General features: G+C 36.7%; 2 protein-coding genes and 1 long non-coding RNA gene across 3 annotated transcripts; 1 reads left to right on the top strand and 2 right to left on the bottom strand.

Moving 5' to 3' along the window:
- The first annotated feature begins 659 nt into the window (after positions 1 to 659).
- On the top strand, positions 660 to 7,303 carry LOC148412537 (rab GTPase-activating protein 1-like). Its single transcript, XM_088432401.1, has 8 exons — positions 660 to 1,512; positions 2,182 to 2,268; positions 2,425 to 2,535; positions 2,799 to 2,903; positions 3,968 to 4,051; positions 4,118 to 4,189; positions 5,150 to 5,416; positions 6,680 to 7,303. The coding sequence occupies exons 1-8, from the start codon at positions 1,402 to 1,404 to the stop codon at positions 6,869 to 6,871; spliced, it is 1,029 nt and encodes a 342-aa protein (XP_088288527.1). The 5' UTR covers positions 660 to 1,401; the 3' UTR covers positions 6,872 to 7,303.
- LOC148412538 (uncharacterized) lies at positions 930 to 6,845 on the bottom strand. Its single transcript, XR_015867712.1, has 6 exons — positions 6,660 to 6,845; positions 6,480 to 6,587; positions 5,127 to 5,403; positions 3,842 to 4,198; positions 2,825 to 2,920; positions 930 to 2,526 (listed from the first exon to the last, which is right to left on the bottom strand). It is a non-coding gene; the product is annotated as an uncharacterized LOC148412538 (long non-coding RNA).
- A 699-nt stretch (positions 7,304 to 8,002) lies between the features above and the next one.
- Positions 8,003 to 11,205, bottom strand: odf3l2a (outer dense fiber of sperm tails 3-like 2a). Its single transcript, XM_088433613.1, has 5 exons — positions 11,154 to 11,205; positions 10,106 to 10,216; positions 9,626 to 9,748; positions 9,418 to 9,559; positions 8,003 to 8,339 (listed from the first exon to the last, which is right to left on the bottom strand). Exons 1-5 carry the CDS (start codon positions 11,203 to 11,205, stop codon positions 8,003 to 8,005), a joined length of 765 nt encoding a protein of 254 aa, XP_088289739.1.
- Positions 11,206 to 13,294: the final 2,089 nt, after the last annotated feature.

The following is a 13,294-nucleotide window of genomic DNA, read 5'->3' as shown; positions in this document are numbered from 1 at the left end:
ACATCTTCCTTTTGTGATGTTTTTCAACTGTAGACTTTTAAACTACGGCTATCAGCTTTTATAATAGTTCGGTTTACAACTAGGGTTAGGCTTTTGAAGTGGGGTTTTAAACTAAGGTTGGGATTTGAAATGAAGTTTTAAGTAGAGTTGTGGTTTCAAATTAGGGTATCAAAACATGGAAGGATTTTTAACAAGGGGTTGAACTAAGTTAAAATTTTCAAACTAGGGTTTTAAAATAGCTTTAGGGTTTCAAACTAGCATTAGGGTTTAAAGTAGGGAAGTATGAAATAGAAAAGTAGGAATTTAAACTAGTGTTAGGGTTTCAAATTAGGGTTTCAAACTAGGGTTAAGTTTTCAAAGTAGGGTTTTAAACTAGCGTTAGGGTTTCAAATTAGGGTTTCAAAGTAGGGTTAGGGTTTCAAATTAGGGTTTCAAACTAGGGTTAAGTTTTCGAAGTAGGGTTTTAAACTAGCGTTAGGGTTTCAAATTAGGGTTTCAAAGTAGGGTTAGGGTTTCAAATTAGGGTTTCAAACTTGGGTTAGGTTTTCGAAGTAGGGTTTTAAACTAGCGTTAGGGTTTCAAATTAGGGTTTCAAACTAGGGTTAAGTTTTCAAAGTAGGGTTTTAAAGTATCGTTAGGGTTTCAAATTAGGGTTTCAAACTAGGGTTAAGTTTTCAAAGTAGGGTTTTAAACTAGCGTTAGGGTTTCAAATTAGGGTTTCAAACTAGGGTTAAGTTTTCAAAGTAGGGTTTCAAAAGTAGCGTTAGGGTTTCAAATTAGGGTTCCAAACTAGGGTAAACTTCAAAGTAGGGTTTTAAACTAGCGTTAGGGTTTTTTATATCATTATTTAACTACAAGGTACGAGTATTACGGTTTTTATTTAAAAAACACACACACACACACACACACATACAGTTGGAACACTTCCATGTTTGGAAAATGTTTTATTGCAACTTGAAAAAGCAGGAAGTAAATGCGAAGCTAACAAAACAACACGATGTCCAAATCAAAACAAGGGCGCGTCACCAATTAAAGTTGCGCTATTTTGCTTTGACTTTACCGGTTCGACCCGTTCGCCGCGCCGGGCCCATGCGGAGCCCATTAGCATAATAATGTCACTTTCGACGAAGGCACGAGGAAGGATCCTCCTCATCCTCCTCATCTTCATCATGCTCACTTCTTTTCCGCCGGAGACGTCCTGCAGGTTCGGTCGGATTCTGTGCCAGGAGAACACCGGGGAAAGCGAGCAAAAGTGCTGGCGGCGTCCTTGTTTTCACCGGTATCATGTAAAACCCGGTGGAACCGGTTTGGTTCGCTCCCGCGTTGACTTCGCCGACGCTTTGCATTGGACCGAGATCCGATCCTGGTTCTGTTCGCGTCAAGTGGGCTTTGGGCCTCAAAATGATGCAGGAGGTGTCGGTCACCGTCTCGTGCGACGCTCAGCTGGTGGAGCAAATGAGCGAGGAGGAGATCTTGGCTTGCTTGGTGGCCGAACCGGAACCTCAGTTCCAGGTAAGGAGACGGGCCACAACACGGGGCTGATGCAAAAACAAATCAACCGCTTTAAAATGAAAAGTCGTCAAATTTGAATTCAAAATGAACAAAACAAAAACAAGACAAAACAAAACAAAAACAAGTGTGCTTCACAATATACATTTTTGGACAAAAGTAGTACAAAGGCAAAACAAAAACATTGTCATTTGGTGCATGTAAAAATTATGAGATTATAAAAATTATAATTAGAGAATTATAAGAATTATATTATAAGAGAAATGATAAGAATAAGATGCATTCCAATGCAACAGGAAAATTTGGATACATTTTTGCAGTATTTTATCATATTTTATTGCAGTATTTCAGTCAAGGGATAACACAAATGGAAGTGTGATGGCTAATTTGGTCACATTTCAAAGCTTGACATGATGTCACCATCTGGGTGAAATTTCAGCTCCCTAGTGTCTTCTTTCAATGTTTTCTGTTTGATGTAAAATGGATTTGAGCACAAATTGTGCACAAATGTAGCAGTTTTCCCCCTTTTGGAAGTGTGATAACTAATTTGGTCGTAGGATGAAATATTAAAGTGGAATAGGTCGGGAAATCACGTCTCATTGTCTCACGTCCGACCGACAAGAGAGGGTACAAGCTGCGCACCCTAAAAATGTTCCACCGTTTCTCCATCAGGAAGTGCCAACAAAGAAAGCCAAACTGAGAGAGAGCCGCCTTCAACTAATAGATGAGGAGGAGGAGGATCCCCTCAACAAATGCCAGGTGGGAAAGCACCAAACTCCCCTTAGAAACGGACACATTTAAGACAAACCCCCAAATATCTGCGTATCGAGAAGACGTGTACTCCTCCCCTTAAACGTTCCCGCGCTAGTATCCGCCGCCGACTCCAACTGCTCGCCGCGTTTGCGTCGCCCGCAGATGGAGAACCGCCGTCTTCAGCAGGCCAGCCTCCGTCTGGAGCAAGAAAACGACAGCCTGGCTCATAGGCTCATCACCAGCAAAGTGGCCCTCAGGAGTGCCCTGGACCAAGTATTTTCACACACTTCTTTAGCCAAAAAATTCCCCAAAAAATATGCATAATATAACATGTTCAACATCAATTAAAAAAAAAAAATATATATATATATATATATATATATATATATATATATATATATATATATATATATATATATATATATATATATATATATATATATATATATATATATATATAGGTGCAATTGAAATAAACTGTAAAATACGTCTTTGGGATTGAATGAGTTATGTGTAAGATTTGATTTTGCTGCCAGGCGGAGGACAGCGTGGAAAAGCTCACGGGTGATCTCCAGCTGACCCGACGGCAGCTGCAAGCCACCGAGGAGGAGAAGAAAGGGAAGGAGGAGGAGGCGGCCATGGTGGGTGCGCTTTTCATCTAGGGGGGATGTTTAAAAAAAAACAAAAAAATTGTTACATTTAACTTCAAATATTTCTGTTGGACATTTACTATGAATGATATTAAAGGACATTTTATAACAAAATGAGTAAAGCAACAAAATTGTTTCGATCCACGTGAGGGGGCGGCCATTTTGTCATTGTCGACTGAAAAAGAGGTCACAATCGGCCAGAGCGACTGTGATGTCATTTTCAGTCGACTGCACAGGGCGAAATGCATGAAAATGATGCATAAAAAACAAATATATTGTACTGCATAATTCATATTACACAAATTTCATATGAATGCCCTGTTTAGACTGGTGGAGCTGCAAAAAATTGGGTTGACTTCCTTTTTAACAATAACTGATCATTTTTTAAAAATTAAACTAAAATATATATATATATATATATATATATATAATTAATAAAAAAAAATAATCAAGTGTAATATCTTGTAACAGTCAGCCTAAAACAGTAAAATTGCAAATAAAATTTGGATATGGGCTAATAGAATAGCGAATAGAGAAGCTTGGTGTAATCTTTTTTTTTGTGCTTTTTTTTTCGTTGCATACAGACAAAAAAAAAAAGGCAAAACCCCGAGGTCAGGTGGTTTTATTTTAAATAATTTTTCCAACTCTATATCTCCGGAAACTCCCCATAGTGAGAAAAACGCAATACAAACTTTTGCGGCGTAATATTCTACTTCATTCTGGCGTTCATACTTTAAAATTGTGAATTTTGTCGCCCCCTACTGGATCGCATCCATTTGATTAAGAACCACAGTACTGTATATACAACAGCATATAGTATGTATAATAAAAATAATGAAAACATATTTTTTTCAATATTGATTCGACACATTGAAAGCATTTTTTTCTTTTTGTGTTTAAAAAAAAAAAAGTAAAAAAAAAGCACTTACTTTCAACTTTTTTATTTTATTTTCATAACCGGATCAAATCCAGTGTAAGTCCTCTTCGAGTTGGGATAAACTGTGTATTGGTGTGTATTGTAATCCATGACTGACTATCTCACGCTTCAATAATAGTTGAAGGAAGTGTTGCGACGGGAACTGGAGAGGGCCGAACAGGAAGTCAAGCGCTCGGCGGTCATCATCGCAGACTACAAACAGGTACGATGGCGGAGGCGCGTGTTGATGATGTCATCGGTGACATGACTCTGACGCTCTTCCGTTTAGATCTGCTCTCAGCTGACCACCCGGCTGGAGAGGCAACAGGAAGCGCACTCGCACGAAGTTCGCTCGCTCAAGGTGAAATAACTTGACGGAAAAAACATTGGAAAAGTCAAGGAAATCTTTTGGTCTGTTCATATGGTTTTAATATTGAATACATGTAATTAATATGTATTCATTCAATTGATAAAAAAAGATGTAAAATAATCATTTAATAGGTATATTATTCTATTATTAATAGAATAAATAATAATTGTGTATATAAATATTTTATTATAATTAATATACAAATGAAAACTCATGAATAATAATTTAAATTATTTCATTAGATTTTATATATTTGTATTTAATATTGCTATAAGAAAAAGAAAATTATGTTACTTAATGGTATTTTATTTATTTATATATATATATATATATATTAGTTGCCACAGTTATTAGAAAAATATGTAAATTATAATACTATATTGCAAGACAAAAAGTCAATGTTATTTTTTTTTAATTGTCTTATTTTTAATTTTTTTTAATATTCAGGTTCATGAAAAAAAAAAGCTGAAATATTACGACGGAATGAATTATAATGTAGAAAAAAGTTGCAATATTTCATGGAAAAAAAATCCACAGGGAAAAGGAATAATATGAAAAAAACATCCAAATGTTATAAGAATAGTATTTTGAATAACATTTTGTTAAATGTCATAATGTTATTACGTAAATTTGCATTTGTTCCCCAAAAATATGTTTTTTAAAACATAATCCAACCATTCATCACAACAGAAATGTTGGAACGTAACAAAAGAAAAAGTTCGAAGTAAAAAAAAAACAAAAAAACGTTGTGTAACATTATGACAATAAAGTTTCAATATATTGAGTTGGAAGTCCCACAGTTTCAGGAATATTTTGATTGATTACGGTCAACATTTTGAAAGTCACATTAAAAATCCGATTACGATAAATCGAGTCAAGTTTTGACGATATCGTCGCTATTATAAATTCATTTGAGCAATCCCCTGACCTTTGACCTTTGCTCCATTCCAGAGTGCCCTGAAGGCCTGTCCACATTGTCGTCATCACGCGGAGGAACACGAAGAAGGCCGAACGCCCGATGGCGAATCGGACGCGCCCTTTCATAACCGCAATGAGGCGGCGGCGCCGGAATGGGAGCAGCGGAATTCGGGTCCCACCGACGCGGAGGTCAGGCGGGAGAACCAAGAGAGGACCTCCCTCAAGGCTCAGATCAGGCAACTGGAGAAGGAGCTAGCTCAGACCAAACTACAGGTGGTGGAGGCCAACTGCAAAATCCAGGTGCAGTACGACGCAAAAAAAAAAAAAAAAAAAAAAAACGCAGTTACAATCGCGACAAAAATTATTGTAATGTTAAGAGCGAAAAACGAAAAAAAACAGAGCCAAAATGTTACAAGAAAATACAGACAGGCTCAAAATTTTCAGCATGAAATGTCGAAAAATATTAGACGTTTCGACCTGATGCGAAAACGTCTAAACGATTCTACGTTAAAAAAAAAAGTCATTTCATTACGACAAATTGTAATGTTGCAACCCTGAATGTTACAACGAACTTGTATCGTTACGAGAAAAAAGATAAAGTACAAAGTTGTAACCCTACAATAGAAAATGTCATTTTACGAAAAAAAAAAAATGTCGTAGTGTAGCGACAAATTCGGAGAAACAATTCGAATGTTATGACGAATTTGTATGAAAAAAGTACAAAAGTGTAATCCTACGACGAAATAATGTAATGTTACAAGAAAGAACGTAATCTTACGACAAATTCGGAGAAACAATTCGAATGTTACGACGAATTTGTATGAAAAAAGTACAACGTTGTAATCCTACGATAAAAAAATGTAATGTTACAAGAAGAAATGTCGTAAAGTTACGACAAGTTTCGAGGAATAATTCGTAATGTTCTGGGAAATGATTTGGAATGTTACAACGAACTTTTTTTGTTACAAGCAAAAACAAAGTACAAAGTTGTAATCCTGCGATGAAAAAATTTGCTAGAAGAAATGTCGTAAAGTTACGACAAGTTTCGAGGAATAATTCGTAATATTCTGGGAAATGATTTGGAATGTTACAACGAACTTTTTTGTTACAAGCAAAAACAAAGTACAAAGTTGTAATCCTGCGATGAAAAAATTTGCTAGAAAAAAAACGTAAAGTTTATAGGAATGATTCAGACTTGTGCAAAGAACGCGTTATCATTACACAAAAAAAAGTTGTATATCATTTTATAAGGTCATCCTTACAAAACAATTGTGTGGCGATTCGATAAAACGTGAATTAAGTTGCATATTTACGTTTTTTTTTTTTTTTTTTTATGAGTTGTTAAAAAAAATGGCATATGTACCTTAAAATTTGTGCGACTCAAAATGGATCTGTCCACACACCCTGATCCCAGACTTAATGGTATACTCCAGGGGCGGAGCTAGGTGTTTTTAAGAGGCCACGCCCACATCTAAGAGAAAACATGAGATTTTTCCAGCAGTTTAACATGATCGCAATAATGTTAGCCCCCCTTACTGAGAACCTTTTGTTTTGGCATCGCAGGAGCTGGAGCACGAGCGGGGAATCCTGGCCAACGACCTCCAGGACGCCAAGAACAACTGGATCAGCAAGGCCTTCACCTCGCTGCGCACGTCCGCCGACGGAAGCCCCGCCTCCGGCCGCGGCCCGCACGGGGCCTCCCTCTCCGGTTGGAAGCTGTCCTGGCCTCACAAAGACAACCGAGAGCATGTGTGACGCACGCTCTTTTTGATCCAACACGATAGCATCGTTTTGTCACTTTATGGACACTAGAGGGTGCTCTGGAGCAGATGACCTTTCTCAGAGAACTCCTGACCCCTCGCACTGTGCAGGGAGCTGCTTTTTTTTCCCCCATCGCTAGATTTTGAACTGTCATGTCTTATGGAGGAAAAAAAAAAACATGCAAAGCTAATGCTGTTGAATGCAGTTATAGATCATAGAAAAATAAATAAAAAATACAAAAAAATTCACCGAGAAGAAAAGAAAAATAATTTTGATTCTTACAAAACGTACAAAAAAAATCCAAAAAAGCCAAAGTTGAGGATTTTTTTTTTAATATGCAGTGAAAACAGAAAAAAAAAACATTAAAAAAAATGGAGGGTTTAATAAAAAAGTTTCTATTGATTTGGTATAGAAAAAAAAGCCATGTGTATTTTTTTAACGACAAAAATGTCTTTATTCATATTGGAAAAACAAGTATTATTTTTATGTTTTCAAAAATGAAAAATAAAACCTGTACACAAACAAAAACGTTTCTGTTTTTAAGTCAAAATGAAACAACTGAGTACAAAACACACAAAATATCTTGAACGTTTATATGATATTTTAATTTAAGAATAATATAAGAAAGTCATTCATTCAAAGTCAAAGATCTGAAATAACTGTATAGTCAAATAAATTTTCGGGTTGGTCTCACACTTAGCTAGTTTTGAAATCAAAGGTCAGTATGAACTGTTCAAAAGAGCTCGGTAACAAAAAATGTAGTTTTCTTTTGTTTCCCCGAAACCTTTACTCATTCAGTGCCACGGACGAGAATTCTAGTTTTTTTTTCAATATTAATAACAATAATAAATAATAACATCCCGTTCAAATATGTTTTTTTTTGTAGGGGAGGAGCTGACACCCTTGGTTAAATCCTCACCCAATTGAGCACTGTAGTACTAACAGTGACCACTAGATGGTAGTGTTTCCACATATAAAACACAGCTATTACCTACACGCAAGTGCAGCTGAAGAATGGAAGTCAATCTTTCCATGTCAGCACCCATATTTACATATACTGGCCCTGTAGAGGTTTTCTCTTCCGACGACGCCATCGGCATGTTCTAATTTTGGACCCGAAAGAAGTCATCGGAAAAAGTCCAGCACAAGCGGCATGACATACTCCGAGTGGCGGACCCCCATGGTGAACGACGGCGCCGTGCGGAGGTGCAGGCCCGAGCGCTCCGGGCGGTAGGCGCCCGGGCCCGGGGTGGCCGAGGGGTAGGTGGGCCTTTTGGTCCGGCTCTGCATGGAGAAGGAGGGCTGCCGTTGGAGGTAGACGTCCGGGTGGGTGCTGTTGTACCTGCCGGGCCCGGGGCCCCGGGCCAGGTCCGACCCCGTCTTTCGGCGGGCCGACATGCTGTAGCTGAGGCCGGACGGCTTGTAGGGCACCTGGTTGCCCATGAGCTTGGGGAGCGTGTAACTTTTTAAAAAAACAACAATCAAGCTGGTAAATACATCCAATATCCAGAATACACACAAAACATTGCGTTGTTTAAAACAATACAATAAAAAAAAAGGTATTAAAATCAGTGATGGTACAAATTTTTGCCATCTCAATTATCCCACTAAGATTCAATTGCTTTTATTAATCTTAACTAATCAAATATTTGAGGTACTAAAGAAATTCGTTACCAATGGTTAAAGTAGGTGATTACTTATTATATAAAGCAGTACCCCTGGGGGTAGTTGAAGGAACTCCAGAGGGTACTCCAGATTTTATGTCAAACAAACAAACATGCATAAATCTTTTAAAATATATTTATTGACTTAATTAAATGTTTCAAATTTTATGCTCAGAAGGTTATTCAATTGACCCAACTTGTCTCGTGCCACCTCTCGTTACCTGTCAGGTTAATGATTTATTTTTATGAACGATGATCTCAAAACAAGGAACTTTAAGTTGGATGTTTTTCTATGGATATTTATTTATATGTATTTCTTTTTTTGCAAACAAGTCTGACACTTGATGTTCATTGTTTTTTATGGTTAAATATTTATTGATAATTAAGTTAATGACTTATTTTTGTCAACAGATCGCTACTTCAATCTCGAAAGAGGCCAATTTTTGTTTAATATTTTTCCAAATATTTATTTATAATTATTTCTTTGTGAGAGCAGGGCTGACACTTTACGTTGATTGTTTTTTGCGGACAAATATTTTTCATAACAAAGTTAATGATTTATTTTTGTGAACACGTCTCTTCTAAGTCAAATATTTATTTTATTTATTTCAAATATTTATTTATAATTATTTCTTTTTGAGAACATGTCTTTTTGAGAACATTATGTTGATTATTTTTTCTGTGGACCAATTCAAATGGTTTGAAAGGTTCTAAAGTTTAATAAATCAGACACATGTTTTTTGTTTGTTTGTTTTTTTTTGTACTTGGTTGAAAACATATTTCACAGGGGGGTACATTACTTAAAAAAATGTTAACTGGGTGAAAAAAAATAAAAATAAAAAAACTTTTTTTCAATTTTTCAAAAAGCGCCCTCACCTGTTGGGCGCCGGTACTGCATCGTCAGTGCAATAGCGTGTGCGGGCTCCCATGGTGTAGGATGGCGGTCGACGCTGAGTGTTTAGAGGCGGAGCTTTTTCTGGGCTGTAGGCCCCCGGTCCCGGAGTCTGAAACTTGTCGGCTATGACAAATGAAGCGAAACTAATTAAAGCGCTTAATATTTTCGCATAATTTAGTTTTTGTTTACCTTTGTTAACGATGCGTTTCCCTCGGCCCGACATTGAGTAAGAGGGTGTGTCCATTCGGCCAAATCGCGTCACATTAGCGCCGACGTGATATCTTGGTCCTGGACTGGAGTCCACGGAGATCACTGGCAATTTAAATTTTAAAATTATATTGAAAATTGCAAATTTACATATGCAAAACATCAGCACGATTTGGTGGTGAAATTTTAGCGCAGCGGAGCCAACAGCAGAATATCATACAAGCGCCTGACCGGTCAAAATGTATTTTAACTGTTTGAGTGCCATTGACGTAAAATCACGTCATCTAGATCCCTACCGAGGAGCACCGTTGACGTCACTTTACGTCAAATGTTTGTTTTTAATTTTAAATAGAAGTAGGTGGAGAAAAGGTTCAGGCAGCTGGGGTTTGAACATCAAGGAAGAAAAAACACAACCATCAGATTGCAGAATTTCAAAATGGCCGACATCGTTTCGTAACTTACTGGTGCTGCTCATGCGGGTGCGGAAGGAGTAGGCGGGGCTGCTGGGCTTGGTGAAATCGTGGTTGACGTAGCCAACAGTTGGGGGTAGAGCATAGGACCCTGGTCCCGGTCCTGATTGGGATGATAAACATATAAAAACACAAAAACAAATATGCAATTCACAAAGCGCTAGTACGCTAGTAGCGCTAATACGCCAATCCCCGGCGGACAACTCAAGGATATACAGTGATACCTCTACTTATGAAATTAATTCATTGCGTGAAACATTTTGTGAATTTTTCGTAAGTAGAGACGCTTTTTACATGTAAATAGCTGAATCCGTTCCAAGCCCCCAAAAATGCTCCTAAACTCTTTGAAAAGAATGATAATACAGCTTAAAAATGAATCAAAAGCAGTAACACTAACATATTGCTGAAATTGAGCTGAAATTTCCAGCAGATGATTAAAACATGTAAAATTTAAAAATGCAACAGTTCTGTCATTTCTATGTGATTGCAGCTGGACGTGCAAGATTTTGTGTACAAAAATAACTTTTTTGACCGTATAAAACCATTATAATTACAATTTTTTAGACGCATTTTAGTAGGATTTATTACAATGATTTTTCTGTGATTTTTGCAACATTCTGTTGAGCGGCGGTCAAACTATGTCAGCAATCAGAAAAAGAATAGTAAAAATAAATAAATGAATAAAACGCTTCTAAGCCCTTTAATCAAATTTACAGCTGACAATATGAATGCAGTTCTTTTTTTTGCCTTGAGATGGCGCTGGTGTGTTGGCGGTGAGTGCAGAGACCTTTATTATATATATATATAAAAAACACAATAACAATCAAATAAATTAGAATATTGTTCAATCTGACATCTCAGCTCCTTTCTTATTTCATCAGTACGGCATTAATATAGGTCGTTCTACACAGAGGATAAAGACCATGTCCACCTAGGTAACTTGTCCACTTCTAAGAGAATTGTATAATGTTGTTATAATGCAACATTAGCATTAAGCTAGCATTAATGCTAATGTGATTGTGTTTATGTTATATACTAACCTCTGTCTTTAGCAGCAACTGAAGGCCGCCTCTTGGCCACCGCCTCTTCCATCCTCGGACCACTTCTTTCTCTTCTTCTTCTTCTTCTGCTTCTTCTTCTTCTTCTGCTTTGGGACACTTGCTTTGCTTTTATAGTGTCCACCTGCCCCTCGCTGAATAATTCATCGGCATAGGTATGACGTGACCTGAGCTATTGTCCACCTCAAAGCCCTTTGAAATCACAACGTTGGCATAACGTTATGAAGAACGTGCAAGGAATCACGTCTGAAATCCGGAAAAGTTACGATCATGTCCCGCAACGTACGGTTGCCTAGACTTTGGGTTCCGCTTTGTAGATTCTTATTGTGTTGTGTTCTGTAACTAACAGCGTCTCAGTGCACAGGCTATTAAACATTTAAACTCGTCTTGTGTTGCAGCCTTTGATGGCGCTAATGATGCTAAACAAATCTCAAAAAAGTCCACTTCTTACAGCGGGGGAGTTTAGCATTTATGCTAGCATAGCTGCGCGACAGAATAACGCTAAAGGCTAAGCAACTTTGTGTCACGTATTAATAAAGTTTTTGTATCATTTGCTAGTTGGGGATTTATAGTCATAAAAATAAATGTAGTTAGTTATAATTAGGCATTTTCCACACTACTTTTTTCAATACTAATACTTTTGAATTATACTTTTTAACTCTTTCAGTGCCATGGACGAGAATTCTCTTTTATATAAGAATAATAAATCATAAAATTCAATTTGTTTTTTATGGAGGGTTGCTGTCACCCTTGATGAGTGCTTGTAGTGATAACTGTGACCACCGGATGGCAGTGTTGCCACACACACTACACATACAGTATGTTACATACTTATAATTTTCAGTCAGAAATGGAAATAAAGTTTGCGTATGAGACCACTCATATTTACATAGATATAGCTTAAAATATCATGTTGGCCTTGAAAGATGAATAAAAATGCTAAATATACTGGCAACAAAAAATAACATCACATGAAAATAAGGGCAATTTTCTATTCGAATTTTTAGTTTTTCATTTTAAAATTTCTGAAAGATATTTTTTCCTTTTAACTAAAAAAAAAGCCAAGAGTTGCTTGTCTGTTTTTGTTTTCACGTGAGTAATTTCTATGAATTATTCAGGAATTTGTGGATTGATTGATTTGTTTTATTGAATTTCTTCTTACTGCGCATTTATTTTCGAACAACAACAGCACAAAGACACACAGCAATCGGTCAACGCTAAGTTCAGTCAGTCATTAATATTTATTCACTAGCTAAAATATAACTTAGAAAATAAAACACAGAACTTTACACACTCTTAAATATGCCGTTATAGTTCAGTACAAAAATAAAAAGGCGAGGCAAGAGACATCTTGCAAAAAAAAAATACAAAATACAAAAAACGTTTGGCACTTTTGAACACACTTTTTTTTTTTAAACACTGTGTGATCACGAAGGCTGAATTTGCGCTGCATGGTTCAAGTAATTCAATATACTTTTTTTTTTTTCTCAAGCGGCACAATTGGAATCGAATGAGTCGATTTGATATCTTCGAAACAGAATCGGGCACATTTCTGTCAAATGTGGATAAACACTCATACACCTCATCAGCGTAAACTTAGTATCATTGAAATACACTCGTTCAGTCACTGTCACTATAAACTACAGCCAAAAAAAGAAAAAAAAGGAAAAAAATGCAGTTTTTGCTTGTTGATTTTGATGGCAACACACCAAATGTCCAATATTCAACTTTCAATAAATGTTCAATGACTATATCAGATTTGAACAGGTACATTTTAGGAGATATTTAGCTAAAAATGTCAAGGGGCCGTAGTGCCCAAGCCCCTCTTCTGATTGGCCCCAAATTGGACATTTCGTTTTGTGCCATCACTATAAACAAGTACACAAACTTTTAGGAAAATCAAAGTCTTTGATCTTTGCCTGGGATCTTTGACGTCTATAGCCGTCAATGGCAGTGAATGAGTTTAAAAAAAAAATCTCTGTAGTATTCCCTTGCTATGTCATGGATTGGTTTATTCCAGCTTCACTATCACAGATTTTTATTTATGCTTATACATTTTCTACCGCAGATTTACGTTGCTATTTTTCTTCCTTTCTAATTGAAAAAAATAGCAATTTTATTGA

Source organism: Hippichthys cyanospilos, chromosome 14 (genome assembly GCF_059441005.1).
Source record: "Hippichthys cyanospilos isolate Australia breed blue-spotted pipefish chromosome 14, RoL_Hcya_1.0, whole genome shotgun sequence".
In the NCBI taxonomy this organism is placed as follows: Eukaryota; Metazoa; Chordata; class Actinopteri; order Syngnathiformes; family Syngnathidae; genus Hippichthys; species Hippichthys cyanospilos.
The sequence above is the reverse complement of the archived record's forward strand: the minus strand, read 5'-3'. Positions and strand labels throughout refer to the sequence as shown.

Excerpts from the sequence above, each read along its gene's own strand:
- odf3l2a (XM_088433613.1), bottom strand. The coding sequence starts at position 11,205 with ATGGAAGAGGCGGTGGCCAAGAGGCGGCCTTCAGTTGCTGCTAAAGAC. Across the intron at positions 10,217-11,153 it reads AGTTGCTGCTAAAGACAGAG|GACCGGGACCAGGGTCCTAT; the intron begins GTTAGTATATAA and ends CATCCCAATCAG. Across the intron at positions 8,340-9,417 it reads GCAGTACCGGCGCCCAACAG|TTACACGCTCCCCAAGCTCA; the intron begins GTGAGGGCGCTT and ends TTTTTTAAAAAG.
- LOC148412537 (XM_088432401.1), top strand. The coding sequence starts at position 1,402 with ATGATGCAGGAGGTGTCGGTCACCGTCTCGTGCGACGCTCAGCTGGTG. Across the intron at positions 2,269-2,424 it reads ATCCCCTCAACAAATGCCAG|ATGGAGAACCGCCGTCTTCA; the intron begins GTGGGAAAGCAC and ends CGTCGCCCGCAG. Across the intron at positions 4,052-4,117 it reads TCATCGCAGACTACAAACAG|ATCTGCTCTCAGCTGACCAC; the intron begins GTACGATGGCGG and ends TCTTCCGTTTAG.